Genomic DNA, 25,733 nt, shown 5'->3' on the forward strand with positions numbered 1-25,733 from the left:
TTGGGTCTCTATCTAAGTATATACATTAATTATAATATTAAAAATGTCTGCATTATCTTTTGAAATAATAGTTTAGGAGATCCTTGCCAGAAAAGACAGGTCTTGGACGTGCCAAGTATTCTGTTCCTTTCCTACAAAAGACTCAAAGGAGAAATCACATGTAGACTCCTCTTCTCCTTCTGCCATGGACTAATTTTTAGTGATTTTTTTTAGTATTTTAGTAAAATAGAAGGTCAGATTCTCTGTTTCCTACCCAGTTTGTAGATCAATTTAGGAAGAAATGAAATAACCCAGCTAAAGTATTTGATTATATTTTACTTCTATAATTTACTATTAATATTCTCAAAATGTAAGGAGATTTTTTTTTCAGGATAATCTTTGTTGATTACTGCATTTTTTCATATCCTGTATCATATTGACATTGGAATGATACACATTTTTTTCTGAATTCTGAAGTGACTGCCAGAAGAATATTCCTCTTATTAACTTAAATAATCTAAATCAAAAGGAAATTTTTGTTTTCTAAACTCCCCAAGAGACTTGGAAGTGAGAATTCAAATTTTAAATGAAGCTTCTTCAATGTTGTGATGCAGTACATCTCTTTCCTCTTTTTCCCACACCCCAGAATAGCACTCCTCTCCCCGCTTTAAAAAAAATATTTCCCTTGAGTCTGTAACTTTTCTATTCAATCACCATTTAGATTACTTGTCCTCAGGGATAGGACTGTGTTAAGAGCCTCAGGAAGAAAACCGTGATTAGTCACTAGGCTTGAAAGACCCTCCCCAATTCTGTTTACAAGGACAGATGCCAATCCTCCAAACGTGCTCAGTACTCATGTTCTTTTCAGGGTCATTCTGCTTGCACAGCACAGATTAAACACACAGCCTCAGTATTTTCAGTGTTGTGAGGAGATGCATTTACATTCCACTGACAGCACTGGGTGTAAAAGGAAGCCATCTGCTGTGATTTAACAACACAAGGAGTAGCTACAAGTTTGGGAAGAGAAAAGGAGTCACAACATAGCTCCACTCAGCCAAGCACTCCCCTTCGTATGGGAGGCCTGAGGACACACCACCTCCACATTCAAAGGCATCTTTATTCTTTTTTTTTTTTTAAAGATTTTATTTATTTATTAGAGAGCAAGCGAGAGAGAAACAGCATGAGAGGGGAGAGGGGAGAGGGTCAGAGGGAGAAGCAGACTCCCCGCCGAGCCGGGAGCCCCATGTGAGACTTGATCCCAGGACCCCAGGATCATGACCTGAGCTGAAGGCAGTTGCTTAACCAACTGAGCCACCCAGGCGCCCAGGCATCTTTATTCTTAAGTGGGTCATAGAAGTTGGTCCTCCATCAAATGGTTTCATTGTATCTTTTACTGACATTTGTTTGCTAGGATTTTTGAGGGCTCTTTTCCTAGTCTCGGGAATATAGAATAGATGCATAATTCTACCGGGAAGATGACACCCTGGTTTTGATTATTTGGGCAATCAATCTTCTCGATATCTAGTTCATTTTGTACAGTGGGATTACCTGTAAAATACTTTGGAACTAGAAGGTGATACACAGGGAAAAAGGAAAAGTAATTAAAATTGGGGGATTTAATAGATTCATGGCATTTTACATGCATTTCATCTTAATCTTCACAACAACCTAATGATGCAGAGATGACTGCCCTTATTTAAAAGATGATTTAAGCAATTTGTCCAAAGTCACATGGCTTTTAAGCAGCAGACCTAGCATCCAAATTGTCAGAGCTTGTTCAGTGATGCACAGACGCATCCTAGGTAATGTACGATATGGCGGTGGCCTCAAATCTACCCTCAATTTCAACTCTGTTACCTTTAGCTGACATATTTACACACAAGAGACTAGAATAATAATGCTGATTTTATCTTTCAGGTCTCTTATTATGTACAATGCTTATCTAACAAGCCATGCATCCCTGCTTATCAATGTTTGCTTACTCTTTTCTGTTAGGACTTTGCATGTAAGAATTCGCTTCAGTAAAGCCGGCTGATGGATGGGCAGGGCTTTGTGAACTCTCGGAAGGTGACTAGCACACAGTAGGTGTCTGGGAGGCAAGCTGCTTCTATAAACAGCACCTGCATAGACCTTGAAAAAATCAGGAGGAGAACAAAGAAAAGGACCCATAATTCACAACTTTGAGTCCTATGCTTTTAACACCCCAGCATGTCTATCAAGAAGTAAAATAACTAAACAATGCAGACAATCTCCCAGGGTTGTTGCTTGTATAAAACAGCCATGTGCTTACCCTCTCGTTCTAACACAATGTTACCAGGCAATGATTAAGAAGGTAGCTGTTTCAGGGCTTCACAGTGTCAGGAAACAAGGTATCAAGCCAACAACTCCCTTTTTAGGTGCAGCACTTAGATTGCAGCCATGTATTGCTTCCAACTGTAAATATTAACGGTGAAGAAAAGAAAGAGATCTTCATTGGCTCCGGGCTGCCTGAGCTCAGCATATTATATGACACCCTGGCCTTATTTGCTGAGATATAGATAATTGTACTTCTTGTTAACAAGTTTCCATGTATTTTTTACTCCATCAGCAGGTTCTTGAATCAATGCCTAGATTAGGTTTGACTAACATCAGCACAATTTGACTTTGATAGAAAGTTTGAAATTTATGCATAATTAAAAATTGTACATCCATTTGCTAATCTCCAAGTACAAGTAGCTAATCCTTTTGGATGCCACGGCGTTTAAACCTGGTTCTCAAAACACGCTGGTACCCTTGCCTCTGGCTGGAATGAAGGAGGCCATAATGTGTTTAGGACCCTGGGGAACATTTAGTAGCAAACTAAGGAAGCTTTCCCATTTCACCCATTGCCTGAGGATTGAAGGCTTCCATGACCATGGAGAACCGCAGAGTTGTTTTTATACTCGTTTTGAGACACTAAATTTCAAAACCATTGGAGTTCCTATTTTCTTATAGATAGAAAAAAATGGCCTCAACATTATTTATGTGAAAACGTGCCCACATATTTCACTACCTATAGTGCCTGAATTCAATAAATGCCAGTTGATGAGGATGGTGATACAGGAGCCCCTGAAATGCACTTAAGCTGTCTCATTGCAATGGCACATGACCACCTATATAAAAAGTCTGATGCAAGAAGGTTATCCTACACCACCACTAGAAAATCAAGAAAGACAAAACTGCATGTATATAAAATGCTATAAAGTCTAACTACGTTTATTTATAAGAACATACTTTTATTTTATGTAGCAAAAATTCTAACTGGCATATTCTCCACATGGATTCCTTCAATTCAGGGCATACTATACTTCTGCCTTAATGTAGGATTTCAAGATCCATACTGTTCTATATTTGCAAAGCTGTATTCAAACAAAATATACCACCTTTTCCTCCTCTGTCAACTTCAGAGTTCATGACATATCGTAGGTGCTCAAAATTTTTTGAACTGAGTCGATAACTTACATGGCATAATTTAAACAAATGCAAAAACAGATGACTCACCATAATTGATGAGCAGCTCCCGAGAGAGCCAGGTGATAATTGGGATACTTGCCAGCTAGAGAGGAAAGCTCTAGAGATCCATGCACCCCAATCTGGACCTCACTTTGAATGAAGAATGTAGTAAGAGTTTGTGATGCTGATTGCAATCCGGGTTCACTGGAATGAATAAATCAGTGAACAAATCCTTAAAAAGGAATTGAACCAAAGATGGTGTCCTTCCTTTATCCCGCTCTGGCTAACAGTGCTCTGTAAGTCAATAATCAAGACACAGCCTACTCTTTTATTCTAACAGGTAGCCACATAGATGTTTTGCCCTTATGTACCTGCCCATCACCTTCATGGTTCTCATAACGCATCCCAGGCTCTTTACGTCCCAGAATGCCTCTTGAACAAGGTGTGCATTTTCTTCCTCAAAGGAGCAATGGTCCATATTCCCCGGTCATGACAAGAATTCTGTCTCAGGGCAGAAGACAAATTATACAGTTATATAGAATCTGTACCTCTTCAGCTCACCCCATGAGGTGAATGTGAAGCTCAATGCTATTACTTAAGGTTCTGCAAATAAATATTTAAATCGAGGTGCTTATAGTGGTTTCTATAATTTTCTATAATTCAGGAGCATTTATAATGGCAATTAGGTGGCAATGGAGTTCTATCAGCCCAAATACACACAACATTTCACCTCAAGGAGCAGCCAATTGGGATAATTTACATACTACCAGCTGTTAATATCTTTAGCATTCACAGGACCTAATGGCAAAAATAAATAGATACTGGATCCCATTAGGGACATAGAGCGGATTTACAATCTCTTTCCCATTTACATTCCTCATTTGCTCCCCCCGAGCCGTTCTTCCAAAAATTCCACCGAGCTCCCTGGGTATTGCTGGTTTCATGAAAAACTTGTGTTTTTATAAATCATTTGTAATGGTATCTATTTTAAACACTCATTTACAACTGAGAAATGTTAACATTTCTAAAATTTTCAGGGAGGGCGGTCTGCTTAAAAACAGTCTCTAAGTGTTGCACTTGACAAATTAAGAAACGAAACCCAAGATTGTGTATTAGAGAAAAGGACAAGGGTTTGAGTTTTGATGAAGTGCCTGACACTTGTTTAGTTAATGATTCGTTAACTTGTTCAGGCCTTAGTTTTGGCACCTGTAGATTGGAAATTACACCTCTATGGTTAGGATTAAATGAGGCATCGCGTGCTGGCTGCTTTTGGTCATGAGGATAAGTCCCTATCGGAGAAGGCAGAGCTGCAGGCAGAAGAGGCGCCATGAACATCCCGGTCACCTGAAGCCTTGAGCAGCGGGGTTTCTCGTGCACTGAGCTGTTAATTCCCTGCCGACAGTTAAGGGCTCACTGTCAGAGTCTCCGGGCTTCCTTAGCTTTGAAAATGGATTGCACTAATCACAAAAATGTTCAAACCACTTACTGCTAGATATAGGATCCATTTTATATTGATCTGCTCAATGAGGCATGGTTTTTTTTAAACAAATATTTTATGTATTTATTTGTCCGAGAGACAGAGGGAGAGGCAGGCAGAGGGAGAAGCAGGTTCCCCGCTGAGCAAGAAGCCCCATACGGAACTCAATCCCAGGACCCCGGGATCATGACCTGAGCCGAAGGCAGATGCTTAACGACTGAGCCACCCTGGCGCCCCAATGAGGCATTGTTTGAAGTGAATAAATATAATTTTTGATTTTATATACTTTAGGATGATGAGAAATAACATTTTGTGTATTGCCCCAAAGACTCTTTTTTAGTGGTGATCTAGGGAATTTGCTCAATTTTTACTGAAGGGAGACTTAATCTGATTATACTTGAACCCCCTCAGACCAAAACATCACAGGCCTGAAAATCCTCAATTAATGAATAAGAACTTTAGAAAGATTCAAATGAAGTTTGTTTCTTTGTTTTTTAAAGGTGCTTAAAGCAAGACTTAGTAATAAAACTATGCCCACAGAAAACTTTTAATTAGCCGAAATAAAAAATTGGGTTAAAGAATACCTGCCTTGGGGCACCTGGGTGGCTCAGTAGGTTAAGTGTCTGGCTTTGGCTCAGGTCATGATCCCAGGGTCCCGGGATCGAGCCCCCATCGGGCTTCCTGCTCAGTGGGAAGTCTGCTTCTCCTTCTCCCTCTGCCCATCCCCCCTGCTCGTGCGCTCTCTCTCTCTCTCTCTCTCTCTCTCAAATAAATAAATAAAATCTTAAAAAAAGAATACCTCCTTTTATAGACTAGTTAAACCCAATCGCCCCCCACCACCCACCAAAACCTGCTCAATGAAGACTCCTTGTCGGTACAACATTATACAGAAAAAATAATTTCTGGAACAAGGAATAGTTTGTATTGGTTTGGATTCCAATAGGAAAGAATAAGTCTAAGAATGTCACTGGGGAGCTTTCATTAATTAAATAAAACCATCATTAAAGAAAGCTGCTACCATTTTTGGGGTAAGCCCCTTCTAGTGAGAAAGTGAGTGGCGGCTCCCAGGTGATTCTGACAGGAAATAGCTCAGAGGAAAACATAGCACCGGCCTAAATCACCAAATTATGGAACAACTCTTCCTTCTGTGGCTGGATTTTAAAAGAAGCTTGAGCGATTTAATCTACAATCTAGCACTACCCTTCATCCGTCCAATTTTCTACCCCGTTACTTGCCAGCATCCTTTGCCTGTTCCAGGCAGACCTCTCCACTTTCCCGAGTTCATGTCACCCAAATTTCTTCCCTCTATCACGTCTTTATTTATGACCTTTATTCTCTCTTGAATGCTCTCCCATTTTCTGTCCGCCAAATAATCTTTCTCATATTTCATGGCCTAGCTTAATTCCCATATGCTCCATGGAAACTTCCCCTCCTGTAACAGCTCATAGTGACCAAAATTACGTGACTTCATCCTGTGCTTTTCACTCGGGAACAAAATTAGGGCTTAATTCTTTTCAACATGTCTTATTTTTTTTTTCCTCTGAATCTAGATTATAGTTTTCTTGAAGTTAGGGTAGTCGGGACTATATATTCTATTTCCCTGACCCCCTGCCCTGGCCCTCTCTCCCTCCGTCCTACCCATTGTCAGACACGTCGTCGAAACAACGTGTGCATGGAAGGGTCACTTTGGGAAACGACTCTCCTTCTCTCAGTTGCCGGGGAGAGGCAGAAGGCCCGCAGCCACTGACGAGAAGACCGGGCACCGCACTTCCTGCTGAGAGGCCCAGAATGTCCGTCTGTCCAGCCAGGAGCAGTTATTACAGGGCAGGTGCCTTAGAGGGGAGACGAGCTGGCAAGGGGGAGGTGAGACTGGGCAGCACAAATCCTTCAGGCTCCACTGAATTCGGAAAAGGGAGAACATTTGGAAATGTCTGTGGAAGGATTTTCTGACCAGCGGTTTTGTAAAAAACAATGGTAAGCTCTGGTCTCCCTGATGATGCTTTTGGGGCAAACACAGAAGATTCCATCTAGGTCCCCAAGCTCCTGGGGCTGCCGGAGAGCTCTTTCCACTAGTGACCTCCTCTGGCTCCTTCCTGGATCCTCCTTGTTCTCCTGGCACCAGCTACTTTTCCTAAGCATATTTTCCCCTTTCATGGCTTCGGGCCTTTCCGACAATCTTTACAATTTTGTTTATTATCATTGGGGGGCCAGTGCCATAAATTTCCTTCCTTCTCTCCAATCTCTAAGCCCTGCTCCATGATCCCTGTGGAAGTCTGTAGTTCTGACGGCGGCTTCTCAGGTTTTCCTTTCTCAAACCCTCACACATATCAAAGTGGAGTTATAGAAAGAAGAACTAATAGTCAAAGCCGCAGATAATTATACACATACTGTGGCTTTTCTACTAGGAATAAAGACTTGGGCATTCCGAGCTCTCTTTGCTCACAGGCACACAACTTTACTTGTGGCTTAATTTCTTCAGTGAAAAACAGTGTAATTAACACTTTGGTAACAATCAAACGAAACAAAACAAAAACACTTCAGGATGGAGGGCGGGGTGGGGGGGAATGCTCTTTGTGTTTAACTAGGAAAATTCCTGCTCATTCTTTAAGACCTGGATCATGTATCTTGTGTGTGAAACTTCTTTTCTCCCCACCTCTGGAAACATCCTCATTTCCTCTTCTGTGCGAACCACATACCATTCCTTCCCCCAGTCATTTACTTCCTCAGTAAATACTGAAGCACCTGCTCTATCAGGCACCATGGCCAGGCACTGAAGTTACAAAGGTAAACAAGACATTTTTTGTGCCTTCCTGTAGCTCACAGCATGGAGGACAAGGCAACAAATAACTTATTGCAGTGTTGCTCATTGGTTAGAGGTAAACACAACCCATAATGTGGATGGTTTACTGCCACTTCTGAGCTGGATATTCTTGGGAAAGTTACCTAAGCTCTCCCTGACTTTGGGTTCTCCTCAGTAGAATGGGAAAATACTATTACCTAAGTCTTGGGACTTTTGTGAATGATAAATAAGATAATGTGTGTAATAACCTTAGCACCCAGTGCCTGGCTCAGAGTAAGCACTCCACAAATAGGGAATGTTATGATAGAGGATAGAGGTGCACTTGGGATGGCGTGGAAACGTAACGACACTCCCAGTAACTGATTGCGTAGGGGAGAGGAGCAAGGAAGGTTTCACCGGCAAGGTTTGAGAACATACATATTTGACTAGGCAAGGAGGAATGAAATGAGGATTGAAGCTCAAAAAGAAATAAGCAACATATCCTTTAAAATGTCTTTTTTCAAGGTTGCAACAGTGGTTGGGTCTTACTTGCTGTAGAGAAGATGAGTTAAGAGGACATGGATTTTAATAATTCAACCATATTTATCTTTGAGGAGAAGTTACGCTCCTCTCCCCAGTCACTAAGATTTTGAGGGGCTCTGTCCATCTGATAAAATGGAAGGCTTTCCTAAAAGCAAACATAAAGTCAAATTAAATGTATCCCTGAGGGCTGCTCTGAGAGTCTCTTTGGGTGTCCATGTGATTATGTTACAGGTGTGAGCCCATGTCTTTATGGATCTAAGCTTCCTCTGGGATTGGCTCAGGAAAAAGCCAATTTATATCAAATTCTACTTCAGCATAAATAATAGGGTTTCTGTGCATTTGGTATTTGGATGGAAATATTCCCTTAATGGAGAGTGTGAATCACTTATCCTTAAGACAATCTCATTACCATTACCAAGTGGTTACTAATGACCGAGACTTGCCTTTTGCATTTTGCAAAATTGGTAGGAAAAAATGGGCCAACTTTCTGTACTTAATATGTACTATCACTTTCATTAATTTCAATAACTGTGGGGCAAGTTGAATACATATACCACAGTTGAATACATATACACACACGATTCTCTAAGCTAGAAACTGCCACTTTGAATGTACTTCAGAAACACTCATTATATCAGTAAGTTAGTGAATATTTACTGAGTACCTATTATACCCATAACTTGATGCTGGCTGTTAAAAATTCAAAGGAAAGGGGGAGGGTATGTGCTATGGTGAGCGCTGTGAATTGTGCAAGACTGTTGAATCACAGATCTGTACTTCTGAAACAAATAATGCAACATATGTTAAGAAAAAAGAAAAAGAAGAAGATAGCAGGAGGGGAAGAATGAAGGGGAGTAAGTCGGAGGGGGAGACGAACCATGAGAGACGATGGACTCTGAAAAACAAACTGAGGGTTCTAGAGGGGAGGGGGTGGGGGGATGGGTTAGCCTGGTGATGGGTATTAAAGAGGGCACGTTCTGCGCGGAGCACTGGGTGTTATGCACAAACAATGAATCATGGAACACTACATCAAAAACTAATGATGTAATGTATGGTGATTAACATAGCAATAAAAAAATTTAAAAAAAATTCAAAGGAACATTTTACTTTTATTTGTAGGTCTTGTTGGTTAAGATTTTATTGATTTGTCAGAGAGAGAGAGAGAGAGAGAGAGAGACAGAACACAAGCAGGGGGAGGGGCAGGCAGAGGGAGAGGGAGAAGCAGGCTTCCTATGCGGGGCTCCATCCCAGGACCCTGGGATCATGACCTGAGCCGAAGGCAGACGCCTAACCGACTGAGCCACCCCGGCGCCCCAGAACATTTTACTTTTAAAATGTTTTTTTTTCCCTGAGTTTTAGGTTGTCAACTCAAGTGATTTCAGTCATTTATCAGGCACAACTATGTACTTTACCACTCTGAATAACAAATATACTGGTACCTTAGTTTTCCTTTATAGCATAATCTTGCTATCTGCATAGGTTTATCAAAGAAATACTAGGGGAAATGGGTGGAAGTAATATATATTCAGAGCCATATGTGGAACTAAATTAAACTCAGGTAGACAATGAGACAATTATGAATATGTTTTCCAAGTGATCAAATACATTTCACTGCAAATGCCCATTTGTTTTTGGATGAGCTGTATTAATATGTTTCTTCCTTTCTGTATACAATTAGTTTCCAATAGATTTCTACAGTTTACATGCAACAGTCTGTGATTCGGAAATTATAATTATGAGTAAGAGATAATAGCCATGATCTTTATGCTCTTTAAGAAATAAAGAATTTTTTGTTTTTACAAAGGTTAGGAAAATAATATGCATACAGTCCACAAATATGTATCATGAGTCAAGAAAGTTTTCAGTAGAAATAATATTAAAGTAATTACTAATTCCAAGTCCGTTATCTTGATATTTAAAAGTGCTCACATGTTAAATTCCCTTGAGTGTACCTACTTTTCTGTATGTCATTCCATTTGCTCTCACAAAAAAGATCAGCTATGGATTCAATGAGCCGAAGCCTCATTTCCTAAAGGGAATATAAGTCATTCAAGAAGAAAAGCCATATTACATAAGAATCTGCACTCTCCGTTTGTAAAAATTAAAATTTAGGAAAAATTAAATTCACATAATGTCGAACCAGACAACAGCATGATATTTGATTGCATACCAGCAGTTTTCAGTTTGGTTGATCACAGCTCTGTTCTGCATAGATGGAACCAATGCCAAAGTTCTTCTTGAGTATAAAACAAGGAAGATAATTCAAGAAAATGGTAACTAACAAGATGCAACTGACCTCATTGTTTGCTTTGAGTCACTTGGCCAACTAATTGGTTTGTATCATGTACATCTCATTTCTGAAATGATCTATAATAGACCTCAACCACATTTTGAAGAGAATGGAAGCGTATCCAGGGAAACATAATGCATTCCCTCTAGGGCAATAACTAGGCTATATCTCAGTTTGCACAGAACAATATCAGCGTAGGCTGTTGTTCCAGCATGATTATTAATAGTTCTTGCTTTCGCTCTCAAAATACCTCAGTCCAACAATAAATAGTGTGGTCACCCTTGTCATAACCAACATACGTCATTATGGGCACATTTCAAATATCTTCATGATTTACAAAGTTGTAAAACTATATGGGTGGAGCTATACACAGAAGTCACTCAGTTCCCCTTCTTAAGTTCTTTGAGAGCAGGAATACATCCTTTGTGCATATTTTAGTTACTCACCATGCTCAGCTCAGAGCTTTGCCTACAGCAGACTCTTGACAAATGGTGGACAAATGGATAAATAAATATTTTAAAAACCAGTTTCCACAAAGTCCAATATTGTAGCAATGCAATGATCCCACCAGGGAGATTTAAAAGATGATGAGATTAATTTGACATGTACCTAAAAAAGCTGCTTGATTTGGTTAGCTAGTCAATTCAGTGGCAAACTTCTACCTGGTTATTTCTCACAGTGGTCTGTGGCTTAACACCAACCAATTTAGTTATACTTGCAATCCAGGGGCCCCACTCTCTATCGCCTGTTTCTGTTCTATTTTGGACACATGGAGAAGTGTGTTCTGAAGGTGAAAGTCTACATTACATGATTTCTGTGAAGCTGGTGGTGATGACCCCACATTAAGAAATGAAGAGCATTAATTATACTTGGTAAAGCAGAAGTCTTAATAATGTGTGAAAAGATGAAAGGAAAACAGATTAGTGAACTGAATTCGACCTGATTCCAGTGATTGAAATACATCAAAACAACATTTCAGAACCGTTTCTTATGTTAGTGCTATATTTACTCCTTCCTGAATGCTAATTAGTGGAAGCTCAGTGATAAGTGACAGTGTTTTTTAAAATAGTAATTTGTAGAGAGTGTCATTCTGGGTACCTCCTTCCTGAAGGCCGAATTGAGAGCACAAAGAGATGGCCATAGAGAGGAAGTATCCTGTGCCACTGGCCAGTGGTCTGCTCTTCACAGAAGCCCAAGGATGCGGGCCAGTTGACATCATCCTTGACATCAGCCTTTATGATCAAGCACAGCTCTAACCCTCTCAGAAACCATCTGTGACTCTGTCATTCACAAATGACTCCAAATCCCTGCTGAGTTTACTTTTATTTTCTGCTTTACTCTCTTAGTTTAATGAGTTCTATAAATTTTTTAGTGTGAAGGAGAATTTCCTATCACCTGTTAGACTTACTGTGTCTCAATGAATGTCTCCCATCCTGGAACTCTGGAATTTTCTGAACAGGTTCCCTCAATCAGGTCATCCATTAATTTGCATGTATGCTTAGACTCTTCATTTACTTTAACAGTTAAACATGCCTGCCTCCTCCTCAAATCCTGCGTCTTTGGTTATTCCAGTTATCTTTGCTATCATCCCTACTTGTGTGAGTTCCTTCGAGAGATGTGGCGACCAGCCACAGGACCGAAAATTTAGAGGTGCGTTGGAAAGGAGTTCTCATTTGGTTTTCCAAACCATTCCAAACCATATTTCTTGACCAGTTTGGATGACAAGCACAGGGAAACTCCTGCTAATTCCTCCAAGATCCCTTTCCTGGGTCCTGACAGACCTCAAAACTCTCTTTAGCATTAGACTTGGAAGTAAATGATGTGGATAAACTCTTCCTGGATACTTGGCCTGGAGAAATTCAGGTAACCTTTTAAAATCTTTATTCATTTGGGGCACCTGGGTGGCTCAGTCGGTTGGGTGTCTGCCTTCTGCTCAGGTCATGATCCCAGAGTCCTGGGATCGAGCCCTGCATCGGGATCCCTGCTCAGAGGGGAGTTTGCTTGTCCCTCTCCCACTCCCCCTGCTCATGCTCTCTCTCTCTCTCAAGTAAATAAATAAAATCTTTAAAAAAATAAGATCTCTATTCATTTATCTTTAAGATAAAGATAATAATGCCTCTCCGAGATATTGTGAGGGGGAAAAACTGGACTTACAAATATGAGAGCCTCTCAAATTGAAAACAGTGCTACTGCATAATCATTATTCACAATTTCAAAAGTATCATCTATTCCTTTTCTACCTTTTCACAACAGTTATTTTGGTAATAGAAATTTGATCACTCAACCTCCTCACCAAGAAAAGCCTGGGACCAGATGTCCTCATTGGTAAATTCTACCAAGCATTTAAAGAAGAATTTACTCTAATCCTTTTCAAACACTTCAAAAACAAAAACAAAAACAAAAACAAAAACAAAACCTGATGAGGAGAGAAAATATCCAAACTCATTTTAGAAGGTCGACATTATCCTGATATAAAAGCCAAACGAAGATATCACAAGAAAAGAGAACCACAGGCCAATATCCTTGATGAACAGAGATGCAAAAATCTCAACAAAGTACTCAGAAAGCAAATTCAAAAGCAGACTGAGAGGATTACAAATCATGACCAAGTGAGACTCACCCCTGGGATGTAAGGACAGTTCAACATATAAAAATTAATCAGTGTAATACACCACATTAGCAGAGTGAAGGATAAAAATCACTCAATTGATTGTTTTTTTTTTTTTTTGCTGTGTAGAAGTTCTGAAGTTTGGGACGCCTGGGTGGCTCAGTCAGTTAAGTGTCTGACTTTGGCTCAGGTCATGATCCCAGGGTCCTGGCATGGAGCCCCACGTCAGGCTTCTTGCTCAGCAGGGAGCCTGCTTCTCCCTCTGCCTGCCTCTCTCACTCTCTCATTCTCTCTGACAAATAAATAAAATATTTTTTTAAAAAAAGAAGTTTTGAAGTTTGAGGTAGTTCTATTTGTCTATTCTTGCTTTTGTTCTCTGTGCTTTTGGTGCCATGCCCATGAAATCATTGCCAAGACTGATGCCATAAAGCTTTTTCCTTATGCTTCCTTCTAAGGGTTTTTACAACATACAAAAAGAAGTTGTGTTTCTACACGCCAACAACAAACTATCTGAATGAGAAATAAATAAATAATCCCATTTACAATAACATCAAAAAGAGTAAAATACCCAGGAATAAGTTTAACCAGGGAGGTAAAAGATCTGTATACTAAACAGTATAAGATGGGGATGAAAGAAGTTGAAGAAGACACAAATAATGGAAAGATATTCTGTGCTCAGGAATTGGAAGAATTTATATTGTTCAAATGTCCATACCTAGAGCAATTGACAGATTCAATGCAATCCCTACCAAAATTTCAATGGCATTTTTCATAGAAATAGAACAAACGATCCTAAAATGTATATAAAACCACAGAAGACCCCGAATTGCCAAAGCAATCTTGAAAAGGGAGAACAAAGCTAGAGGCAGCATACTTCCTGATTTCAAACAGTATGGGTTTGGCATAAAAACAGACACATAGACAAATGGAACAGAATCAAGAGCCCAGAAATAAATCCACCCATATATGGCCAATTAATTTATGATAAAGGAGCCAAAAATAAGGATTATCTTTTCAATAAATGGTGTTGAGAAAACTGAATAGCCACACACCAAAGAATAAAACTGAATTCCTTTCTCATACCATATACAAAAACTCAAAACAGATTCAAGACTTGAATGTAAAACCTGACTCTGTAAAATTCCTAGACAAAACATGTGGTGTAAGTTCCCTGATATCGGTCTTGGCAATGATTTTTTGGATTTGATGCCAAAAGCAAAGGCAATAAAAGCAAAAGTACACAAGTGGGATTACATCAAACTAGAAAGCTTTTGAGCAAAAGAAAACATCAATGAAATGAGAAGGCAACCTACGGAATGCAAGAAAATATATGCAAATCCTATATCTGATAAGGGGTTAATATCTAAAATGTATGAAGAACTCATACAACTCAATAGCCAAAAAGCCCCAATCTGATTAAAAAATGGGCAGAGAAACTGAATGGACATTTTTCCAAAGAAGACATTATCAATGGCGAACAGCCACAAGAAAAGGTGTTCAACATCATCAATCATCATGGAAATATAAATCAAAACCACAATGAGATATCACCTCACACCTGTAAGAGTGGTTATCATCAAAAAGACAAGATATAATAAGTGTTGGCGAGGATGTAGAGAAAAGGTAACCCTTATGCACAGTTGATGGGAATGTAGACTGGTGCAGTCACTATGGAAAACAGTATGGACATTCCTTAAAAAGTTAAAAATAGAACTATTGTATAATCCAGCTATTTCATTTCTGGGTATATATATATATATATCCAAAGGAAATGAAATCATTGTCTCAAAGAGCTGTCTGGACTCCCATGTTAATTGCAGCATTATTCACAACAGCCAAGGTATGAAAACAACCTACATGTTTAACAACAGATCACCGAATATAGAAGATCTGGTACGTATATGCAAAAGAATATTATTCCACATGAAAAGGAATGAAATCTTGCCATTTGGATCTTGAGGGCATAATGCTCAGTGAAATAATTCAGACAGAAAATAAAAAGTACTGTATGATCCCAATCATATATAAAATCTAGAAACACTGCGCAAAACATGGAAACAGAAGGGAGCATGGTGGTAGCCAGGAGCGGAGGGTGAGGAAAGGGAGAGATGCTGGTCAAAGGGTACAAGCTTTCAGTTATAAGATGAGTAAGCTCTAGGAATCTAATATTCAGCATGATGACTAATAGTTCACAATACTACTGTACTGCACACTTAAAAGTTGCTAAGAAAATAGATGGTAGAAGATGTTCTCACCACAAGAAAAGAAATGGTATTTATGTAATGAGATGGTGGTGTTAGCTAAGGGCTATGGTGGCAGCCATTTTGCAACATCTAAGTGTAGCAAATCAACCAGTTGTACACCTTAAACTTACACATGTTCTTTGTCATGTATATCTCAATAAAACTGGAATAGATACTAAGAAAAAATACAAGTGGATTATAGATATGGAGAATGGAATATAAAAGATCAATAGATCTATAACATGACATCCAAATTTAGACACCCAGCTCAGCTATTTCTTGAATTCCAGACTGAAATATTCACTCTGTAATAATGGTACTTGGATATCCCACAGAACCTTATATTTATTCGTTTACTTAATCTACAAATATTTTTAAATATTCACCAAATTTAACTGGAGTATCCCCTCAGAACTACACCTTCTCCAAACGATCATGAGGTAGGTCTTACAGCTTCGAACTTTGTTCATTTACCCCTCCTCTGATCCCCTTCAACGATATAAGGTAGTGCCAAATGTCCTTTCCTTTTATCTGTATTACTGCAATAGCCCCCTAAATGTGTCTTTTGGGGTCCAGTCTTGCATTTCTTTTAATCCAACCTCTACATAGAAGCCCAGCTGCTATTTCTAAAGTGCAAGTGTGATCTTGTTACTTTTCTGATTGAACCCCTTTAAAGACTCCCCATTACTCTTAGGAGAAAAAGCCAAGGTCATTGATTTGACTTACAAGGACTCATTTCTGCTCCTTCTGCAGCCTTAGTCTTACTGTGTTCCCACTGCGCTTCAGGCTCCAGCCCTCCTGCACAAGTTCTGCAGTCCCTTCTGCCAGCAACAATCTCTACTGTGCCATCCCTCCTGTCACAACCTGACACCCGTTTACCTCCAAATCCCAGCTTTGGCTTTGAGACCTTCCCCATCCACCTTTAAGACTGGGCAAAATGCCCCTCCCAAGTGCTCCTTTATAGCTGGTACTTAGTTTTATCCTAACACTGACCCAGACTCTGTCCTTTACTGTTTGTTTACCTACATCCCCTACCAGACCTTCACCTTGTGAGCAAGCATTGTGTCTAATTTATAGTTGTATTCCCATTACCTAATCCAGAGCATGGCACACAGTAGGTATTCATTACATTGTTGTATAAATTAAAAAAGGAAAGAAGGGAAATAGTCCATATTAGTAATACTTTGGGTAGTTGGACAATACAGATTCCTTTTCATTGGTTTCCTACCTAAATCAATAAACTCGAATTTTATGTATCACCATTTCCAGAAAGAATTCCATTTTAATTTTACAAAATTAAGCTGAATAACTTCAGAAATGGCAAAAGGATCTTTAAACACAATTTAGTGGAGATTTTGGGAGGTGAGAGACTTTGTTTGCTCTTATATTGAAAAAATATATATTTAAAAACAGCTTGTCACAGTACCTGGCACAGAGTAGGTTCTCAATTTTAAAATTGTTTCCTCATGCTGCCAGAACACTAGTTTCTGCAAACATTCTTATTTTCTCTACTTCCCTCCTCCCTAAAAAGGAGCGTAATAAAAACCATTCTTCATGCACACACACACACAAAGAAGGAAGAGGCATGGCCAAACACAGAGACATGGCCTCATTTAGTTCAAATGTTAAATCTTAAAAATAAGCAAAAAGAAATGATATTTTATTCAACTAAATACAGGTTTTGTTTCAGAAGCTTGTTGTAGAGGAGTGTGTGTGAATTTCTGTCATTTAGGTGAGATGGCCCCTCCATGGAGCCAGGTTGAACTATGCCTACTATGGGCAGGGACATTGTAAACTAACAGAGAGAACAATTAGGGATATAATCAATTCTAGAATGCCAGCCAGAAGAATACTTGCCAAGGAGGGAAAGCACATGGGACCCTGATTTTGAGGGCCACCGGTATTTACTTTGCAGGGAAACAATCTGGGGAAGCAGACCTCCATTCAGGAAGATGAGCACTAATGCTGTGCGTTCATTATGTGATGTGTGTGTGTGTGTGTGTGTATGTGTGTGTGTGTGTGCGCGCGCACGCCTGCCTGGCTTGTGGACATCTTAACCATGCAAGACACAGTCAAGGCAAATGAAGACAGTTGTCAGAGGATGAGAAGTAGAGATACAGAAACACAAGTTTTATTTTTCTGTGTAAATATGTAAAAGGCATAATCACACACAATGCAATTAAAAATAGAGAGACATAAAGGGAGAAAGGAAAGTATTTTTGTTTTAAGTCAGGTATCTCATGACAGGACATTTGGAAAATAGAAAAGCGATTGACAGTGACAATGACAACAGAGACATCAGAATTTCACAGAGAAAGTGTTCGTGAATGACTCAGATATATTTGGAAGATAACAAATTAACACTGAAGTGGTCTGTAAGTATATAAGTACAGATATGTCCAAAAAGGGAGTCAATATGAAAGCCGTATGTATGTAGCTATAATCGATTTTATGCTTACTTCAAATATCTGGAAATGCAGACATTGATGGGGTTTTCCCCAAGTCTCTTGTCACAAAGTCCAAGTTTGTAACGGACCCATCTGAGACAGCGGTATGCTACATGCTGCCTGGACGGGAGCGAGAAGAAGGAGGTTAAAGAAAGAGTTCAAAATCAGTTGCTTCCCATTTGAAATGACTGCCAGTTTCCTGGAGGATTTGAATTTGCCGCATAAAATCTTCTATGACTATTGAAAAATAGAATTGAATCCATTTCCTTTGCTTTTATACTATACCATTTTGTCCTTTTGTTTTGGTTGGTATATTTAGGTCTTCCTTGGTCATTTCCACAGAAAAACAACTTTCTTTAAGCAATTGGGACATTTTAAATGAGGATTGGATATCACCCAATGGATAAATTGCCCTCGTGTTGTCAAACCAGGGCAGCTCCTAAAGACACAGACACATTTACAAAATTATATTTGTCAGGTCGTTGTTATTGTAGTTGTTTTCTCAATTAATTCATAGGGTCAAACCGCTTTTCCCTCTAAATGAGCACAATGTCTTCTTTGGAAGGGTACATCAGTACAGAGATATTTAGCAGAAATTCTAACGTGCCAGTGGAAGGAATTAAAAATATTTTCAAATGAAGTTTTTTTAATTACTATTATATTTCGTCTATTAAGCTAAGAAATGTATATAAATTTTTTGCATATCTTATTAATTTACTTGGTAGAGCCATCATTTCAGGTATATATTTAAAAAAAACATAATGCCAAATATATTTTGATAATGAAAGGTACTATGCTTCTATGGTTTTTTCAGAAAGATAATTAAAGATGATACGTTTACTTGCAAATTTTGAAAAATATGCCTCCAAGAAATCAAGTTTTATAATATATATTTTTTGGTGTATAGATATACAACAATACTTATTTTTTCTTTAATATGCATCAAAAAGCAATTCAAATCAGTCCATTTGGTGGAAATGTCAGCAAGCTCATAAATTTATAAGCAATTAACCAAAAAGTACTCTATTTGAATAGAAAGTATTGCAGGAAAAAGAAATGGAAGTAGGGCTTCTCTGTCCTATTGAAGGAGAGGTTTTGTGGAATCAGAAAGTATACTGGTGAGGAATAATTTGAGTTTTGATACCAATTATATCAGAAAATTTTCTTTCTCCATTTTAGGGATCTTGTGTGATTCCCTGCTTTCTCTTTATATATATTTTTAACTTCCCAGAGAGTTGGCAACACTTCATTTGAACAGCTATGTATAAAAACATAGATGGATGTAAAAAGGTTTAATCAGTAATTTTCAAACTGTCATGTTACGAATAATAGATGGGAATGAAAGAACATAAATGCCTTAGGATCTGGGTGCATGGGGCAACTTCCATTACAAAAGCACACACAGAAATGGAGTGTGGGAGAAAATCAGTTCTCATTGCAGTGGTCAGTCCAATATGGAAGCACCAAGAAAGACAATGTACTTGTATGAAGTATACTCAATGATGAGAAGCTTCCGGTTATGTTAAGAACAATATTTTTTGCATAGATAGCTGAAATAGGTAAATACTTAATATTCTCAGAGTACGCTCGTGGTACTATGAATTTATTTTAATTTTCAAGGTAGTTTTTCTTTTTCTTTTTTAGAGTCTAAAGTGAGTCAAGGCATTTCTTGAACTTCGATGGCTTTTAAGTTTAGGAATGTCTCAGGGAGTGTTAGTTATCGTCCTGTTCACCCCACTCAACAACTGCCTCGTCGTTCATGCGCAAAATGAGGTAAGAAAGAAGCTGAAAGAGATTCTGCCAGAGTAAGAGAGACACATAAAAGGAGAGCCCGCTTACATCCACCTCGCAGCGTTCACCCCCGAAGGCCACATCACAGACACACTGGAACTTGTTGACCAGGTCCTGGCACAGACCGCCATTGAAGCAGGGATCTGAGGCACACTCGTCAACGTCCCTTTCACACCTTGAACAGAAACAGAAATAGCAGCAACCTTGGTCTCTGTTGAATAAATTGGCTGGGAAATGGGGTAAAGAAAAAAATTGTTGCCTTATCTACTTGGAACAGTACGGTCTGACTTACCAACTTCCATACAACTTACATATACTTACTGATGTGGGACATATTCCTCAAAATTTCTGTAACAAATTTTGTTTTTAAGAGAAATAACTTGTACACACGCACAGTTAATTAGAATGAGAAACCAGGTACAAGTATTTAGAAACCAAGAAAAAACCTGAAGAAAGGTTGTTTGTCTCTGAAGAGCATTTAGCATCTTTGCCACTTTCAGTTCAGTTTACTGGGGGCACATGGGAACCATGAGGCTATATTTTGCCAACCTGGAGTCTACAGAGCAGACCTATGCTCCTGCTGTCAGGATTCTAATGCATCCAGGCCTTCAGGCTATGGGGGGAAAGAAAGCCCACCAAAAATAGGGGGGAAAATCGGTTTATCCTTGAAGATTTGGGATTATTTTGCTTTGGAATCTTATTTTTCTTTTTTCTTTTTGGAATCCTGTTTTTCAACAAAAAGTAAAAGTAGATAATTAGAATATTTCAGTTGCTAATAAATATGTTTCATAGCTAAGTGTAATTTTAAAATATTCAGGTAGAATGACTTTCAAGAGCTAAATTTTCCCAAAAAAATGATATCAATTCTAAGGAATATTGAAATTTTCCTCTTCCCTGGGACACTGTCATCTTTCACCCGACCTTCTGCCAACAACTTGTTTTTCCATATATTCGCCAATTAATTCACCAGTCATTTTCATTCAGTTGTTCAGTCTGGTATGTATTTAGCACTTACCATGTGCCAAACACTGTTAGGCCTCTGCATAGAGCAGTAACTAAAGCATCTCTTTTACTTTGCAAAATTCATATAAAATGTTAGCTCCAAGAATCCCTAAAGAGCAACTTAAAACGTCGAAGTGTAATGTAAACAATTTTTCATTCCTCGCCTCCCAAAAGGTAAAACTTGCATGCCTGGGTCATCGACTAATCACTAGGCTCAAAATGAAGGGGGATAACGGGGTGGGTGGGGAGGGCCAACCCAAGGTATAAAGGAAAAAAAGATTTCTTCCGAGAAAAACAGCTCCTTATCCTGCTGGATAACGAGCATAGCTAAGACATTTTGTTTTCCTTTTTTGGCTCAGATTTCTGGACTGGAAGGAGGCTTCTCTGATTAGATCTGAGCAAAACCTGACAACTTGTGAGAGCCTGCCAAGCACTCTTTGTCCTGGGTGGGCCAGAGTGTTCACACCATCCATCATTTACGACCTGCCAGGATGACACTATAAAGTTGGGGGTTTAGCCAGACAGAAGAGGAGGCAATTTGCAGGAAGAAAGCTTTTCCATATCTTTGGACGTTATGGAAGTCCCATTCCCCTAGGCCTTGGGAGACTGTCTAGTATTTTCCAGTCTTCCTCTGGCTCTTCTTTTCCCATTTCTTATCCATTTCTCTTTTGAACCAGTGCACCACACATACACATTCATTATAAACATTACCGGAGCTTTCATTAGAGGTTAATTAATAGATCGGCAATCAAGATAAATAAATCTATTAACATCCAGTGAATTAACTGATCATGCTTAAGGACTTTGAAAGTACAACATCTATTGAACGTGTGTTCACTATTTTAGAAATCCATTTGCAGCAGAGAAGTTGATCCAGAGGAGAATCCCCGGGAGAGACAGGAAAACTTGAAGCTTCCTTTCCTTTCCTAGGCATTTCAAAGAAAGGATTTGCATTTAAATGCAAGATTATTCTTTTAAACAAATGTTGGAGGAAAGGGACACGTTTATTGTAAACAGGGATAATGCGTGAGTAGCAGAGAAAATAGTCCAAGGCTTCGGATGCGTCTATGCATTATGCCATTGAACATTAATGTGACATGAAGCATTCACCTGTGACACAGAGGCAGGAAATAACCAGCGCTTAAATATAGTGAAAGAGTTGGTCAAGGAAATATTTAGGACGAGGAAATATTTGCGCTGTTTCGGAGGGATATGGAATTGGAGGCCAGCTGAATGGTCTCTGGTTAACAATACGTTGCATGGTAAAAAGTGGCTCAATAGAAAGTAGAATATGCTCCAAGGCTGTGTCCTTCCATGCACATATATGCTTGGTCTGCGTGTACTGCTTGGAGCCAACCACTGAAAGCAGGCTGTGAAGGCAAGAACTAGATTTGTCACTGAACGCTGCATGGGTAAAAGGTAGGTATATCAGAGATTGCCTGCTATTTTGTAAAAAACGGCAATATAGCTGTATCTTGTCATGCCAAAAGAGCCAGCTGGAAAAGAGAAAATTCAAATGAATCCAAATTGCAATTGTCATGGAACACAAATTATACCCATAATTTTATTAACTTCCCTTTTGAGAAAAATTCATTCAGTCAAACTCTCTCAAATGCTTTGTATTTTCATTTATCTAATTTGTTCAATGTGGGAAGTTTGATCAGAGATCACTATCTTGTGCTGGACAGCATATGAGGTGAAGGAGTACTTTTCCCATTTTCTTTTAATTTTTGCAAGCAAAGATTTATTCATTTTCGTCAGCACATCCAAAAGATGAGCACAGGCTTTGAGGGCAACTTGACCTCACTGCAGCACACATCTGGATTGGCACCTGACCTTTAACTTAACCCTTCAGCCCCAGTTTTTGCAAATGCAAAGTGAGATTAATAACAACTAGAGATGATATTTATAAGATGCATGACTTAGGGCTCAACAAATGGTTAAGTCTTTATTATCTGCTTATATAGAGATATATAAGAGGTTATAGAGAGCCCTGGTATATAATCAGGACATTGATCCTTTTGAGAAGCTGATAAAAGCTGTGGAGTATATTCCTTTTTTTTTTTTTTCTTTTAATCTTTGACCTCACCTTCAGCTAGTCAAATGCATATCCAAATTTGGCTGCATTTTCAGCCATCGTCTGAAGCCACTGGCCAACTCCCTATCAACAATCCCTGTATTAAGTGAAGAACTGTTGAAGGGTTTCTCTGGGAAAGATAGGCTCATATGGATAAGCCGCATATACTTTTGGGGTTCTAGATCGTTCTATGAGGTAATCTTTTAGGTATATTTTATTTTACTTCAACAACAACTATATTTGCATTACTTATTCGAGTCAGCAGGAAAGAAACATGAATCCAGAAGTACTTATCAGAAAGAAAACTAGCACATTTTACATTTTTTCAAAAGACATATTTTCCTATTTGAAGTCTTGGCTAATAAAGTGTTCTTTACTTTGACCTAAACTGTGATTTTTCTTCTTTTTTATTGTTTGACTCTGGTTGGACCTACATTTCAGCATGGATTTTCCTATGGGAACTGAGATGAAAAATTAGAGGAGAGATCAACCTTGTATAATCCCACTGTTTTTCAGCCCAGAACTCTCTTCTATAAAGTTCTAACGTGACTCACCATTCCCCAGTATAACCTGGCCAGCACAGACATTTTAATTCACCCTGGAACTCCGAGCAGTTGCCTCCGTTGTAGCAAGTGAGATTTGTCTTCTCATTCCCACAGACTGTTGAGGGTAATCTGGTGTGTCTAGAGAGATAAAAGTAGCAGCCACAGCTGTTCATCTTGTTCGTTTCATTCAAGAAAACTTTTTGGAAAAGTTCATGTATGTAGTCAATGCCAAACTAATTAACTACTCAGGCTGGCTGAGCTACAGATGCTTGATTGTGCTACACTATACACAGTCACTTTCTCCGGGTAAACAGCTCCTGCTGGAGGGTGCTATAGCAAGCATGGCTGTGTATCTTCTGTTTCTACAGTTTTCATTGGTGAGATAAGATCTGTGCCGTGGGGTGGCAATAAATTTAGGGCTGGGAAGAAACTTGCTATAGCTTGGTTTGCTGCTGCCTTGCTTATAATAAATCAACACAGGCCACGGAAAATTGCATCTCTCTAAAGGCCAGGAAAGCAAGGACAGCGCTCTGGTACCCAAGCACTCATGTGATTTCTCTGTAGGCTTTCAGAGCTGAAGTCCGCTTACCCCACCAACACTTGTTGGTCTCTATCCAGTGATTCATAGCTTAGCCGAATGCAAGCCAAATGCTGTCCAGGAGGATTGTATATAGCGCTCAGTGGCAACTGTATGTGAATTCAAGAGGGTGGCTCTTTTGTATAACAACAAAGCTGCACATATTAAGGAATCCTTATACAAGGCAGAACAAATTGTTAGAAGCTAAGCAGAACTTGACTACAAGGCAAGATCCAGAGGTGTGAAGGACTGATTAGAAGAGATTTTAAGGGTGTCGTTCAGGTCCTTTGACCCACTGTGCATGGTATCTGATACATAATTAATGTTCAGGAAATGTAAGATGAATTTAATTTTGTCCTGTTGTGCGCGCTGCAGCTAATATGGAGAAACTAGCCTATGTGTCGGTAAGTGTGTCTCTTCCCACAAGAACTAATCAATTCGACTTTAAAAAGAAAATATCATAAGGACTTTTCAAAAGAACGAAAAATGTCAACCAGCTTTGAAAGAGGTCAATTAGCAATGCAAATGTGAAGCTTTGTATACATCTTACGTTCAATAAACAATTTTTGAATCTCATTAGAAGGTACTTTTGAGAACTTTAATCTTTGGGAACTTGACTTTGATGAATTAGGCAGGAAAAAATACTGGAGAACTAGTTACTGGGGCATGTATGTTTACTTTACTTATCCAAAGCCACCATGGCAATACTATTAATTTTGATCCTGAATGTCTTTTGCTTTTAAACAGGCACTTTGTCTATTGGCAAATGAGCCCGTTTTAACTCATGGAAAGTGACATATAACTGAAATGTCAACACTTAGCACCTAATACTGTGCCTTGCCTTCATAGGTTATAAACAGCGATGAATGTTATGGAGATAAATACATTTTCTTTTTTTTTAAAGATTTTTTATTTGTTTGAAAGAGAGAGAGTGAGCAGGGGGAATTGGCAGAGGGAGAGGAAGAAGCAGACTCCCCGCTGAGCAGGGAGCCAGACGTGGGGCTCGATCCCAGGACCCTGAGATCAGGACCCGAGCCAAAGGCAGCGGCTTAACTGACTGAGCCACCCAGGCACCGCTAAATACATTTTCTTATAGGTATGGCTACCTGTTCTGTCTGCTGGGAGATTCATCCCATTAGGGTACCTACCACCTCTCAGTTAGTGTTATGTCTGCAGGCTGCCAACCCACTCCAGGTGCTCCTGCCAAAGTCTGGGAATATATTACTTGTTACTAATAATCCTCTCACCTCCCCATAATGACTCAATTGTTTAGTGAATTTAAAAGCACTATAAGTTATAAAATAATGAATTCTACTTACGTGGAAACACTGAAGCCATGTGACTTAGCAGGAAAATATTGTTTCTTATTTCTGTTTATGTAACACGAGATGGAGGTCATTACTAGAATTAAAACACTGCTTTAGTAGTTTCAGAAAAAATTGTGAAATATGTCGAAATGGGCAAAAGATATTCCTGAGTATTCTTTCTTTCTTTCTTTCTTTCTTTCTGTCTTTCTTTCTTTCTGTCTTTCTTTCTTTCTTTTTTTTAAGATTTTTTATTTATTTGACGGAGAGAGACACAGCAAGAGAGGGAACACAAGCAGGGGGAGTGGGAGAGGGAGAAGCAGACTTCCCACGGAGCCGGGAGCCCGATGCAGGGCTCGATCCCAGGACCCTGGGATCATGACCTGAGCCGAAGGCAGACGCTTAACGACTGAGCCACCCATGTGCCTCCTGAGTATTCTTTCAGTGGAATGTTGGGTGTTATGTAAAGGACACTCTAGGATTGTTTGATTTTGTAGTAGGTATGCCTTAGATTTTCTTCACTAAGCTATTTTACGACTCTATAAGTTGTAGAAAAATGACATTAATATAAATGGATTCTGCTCACTGAAATGCAAATGA

At 39.1% G+C, this 25,733-nt stretch overlaps 1 protein-coding gene across 1 annotated transcript in view; it reads right to left on the reverse strand.

Annotated features, from left to right (window-relative positions):
- Window positions 1–25,733, reverse strand: part of CRB1 (crumbs cell polarity complex component 1) — a 211,642-nt gene that overhangs the window by 12,247 nt on the left and 173,662 nt on the right. The window contains exons 10-11 of the mRNA XM_027612985.2: window positions 23,262–23,390; window positions 19,677–19,803 (exon numbers count right to left, since the gene is read on the reverse strand). Coding sequence (XP_027468786.1) covers window positions 19,677–19,803; window positions 23,262–23,390 — 256 coding nt within the window. The remainder of the gene's footprint in view (window positions 1–19,676; window positions 19,804–23,261; window positions 23,391–25,733) is intronic.

This window comes from Zalophus californianus, chromosome 10, assembly GCF_009762305.2.
Source record: "Zalophus californianus isolate mZalCal1 chromosome 10, mZalCal1.pri.v2, whole genome shotgun sequence".
Classification (NCBI taxonomy): Eukaryota; Metazoa; Chordata; class Mammalia; order Carnivora; family Otariidae; genus Zalophus; species Zalophus californianus.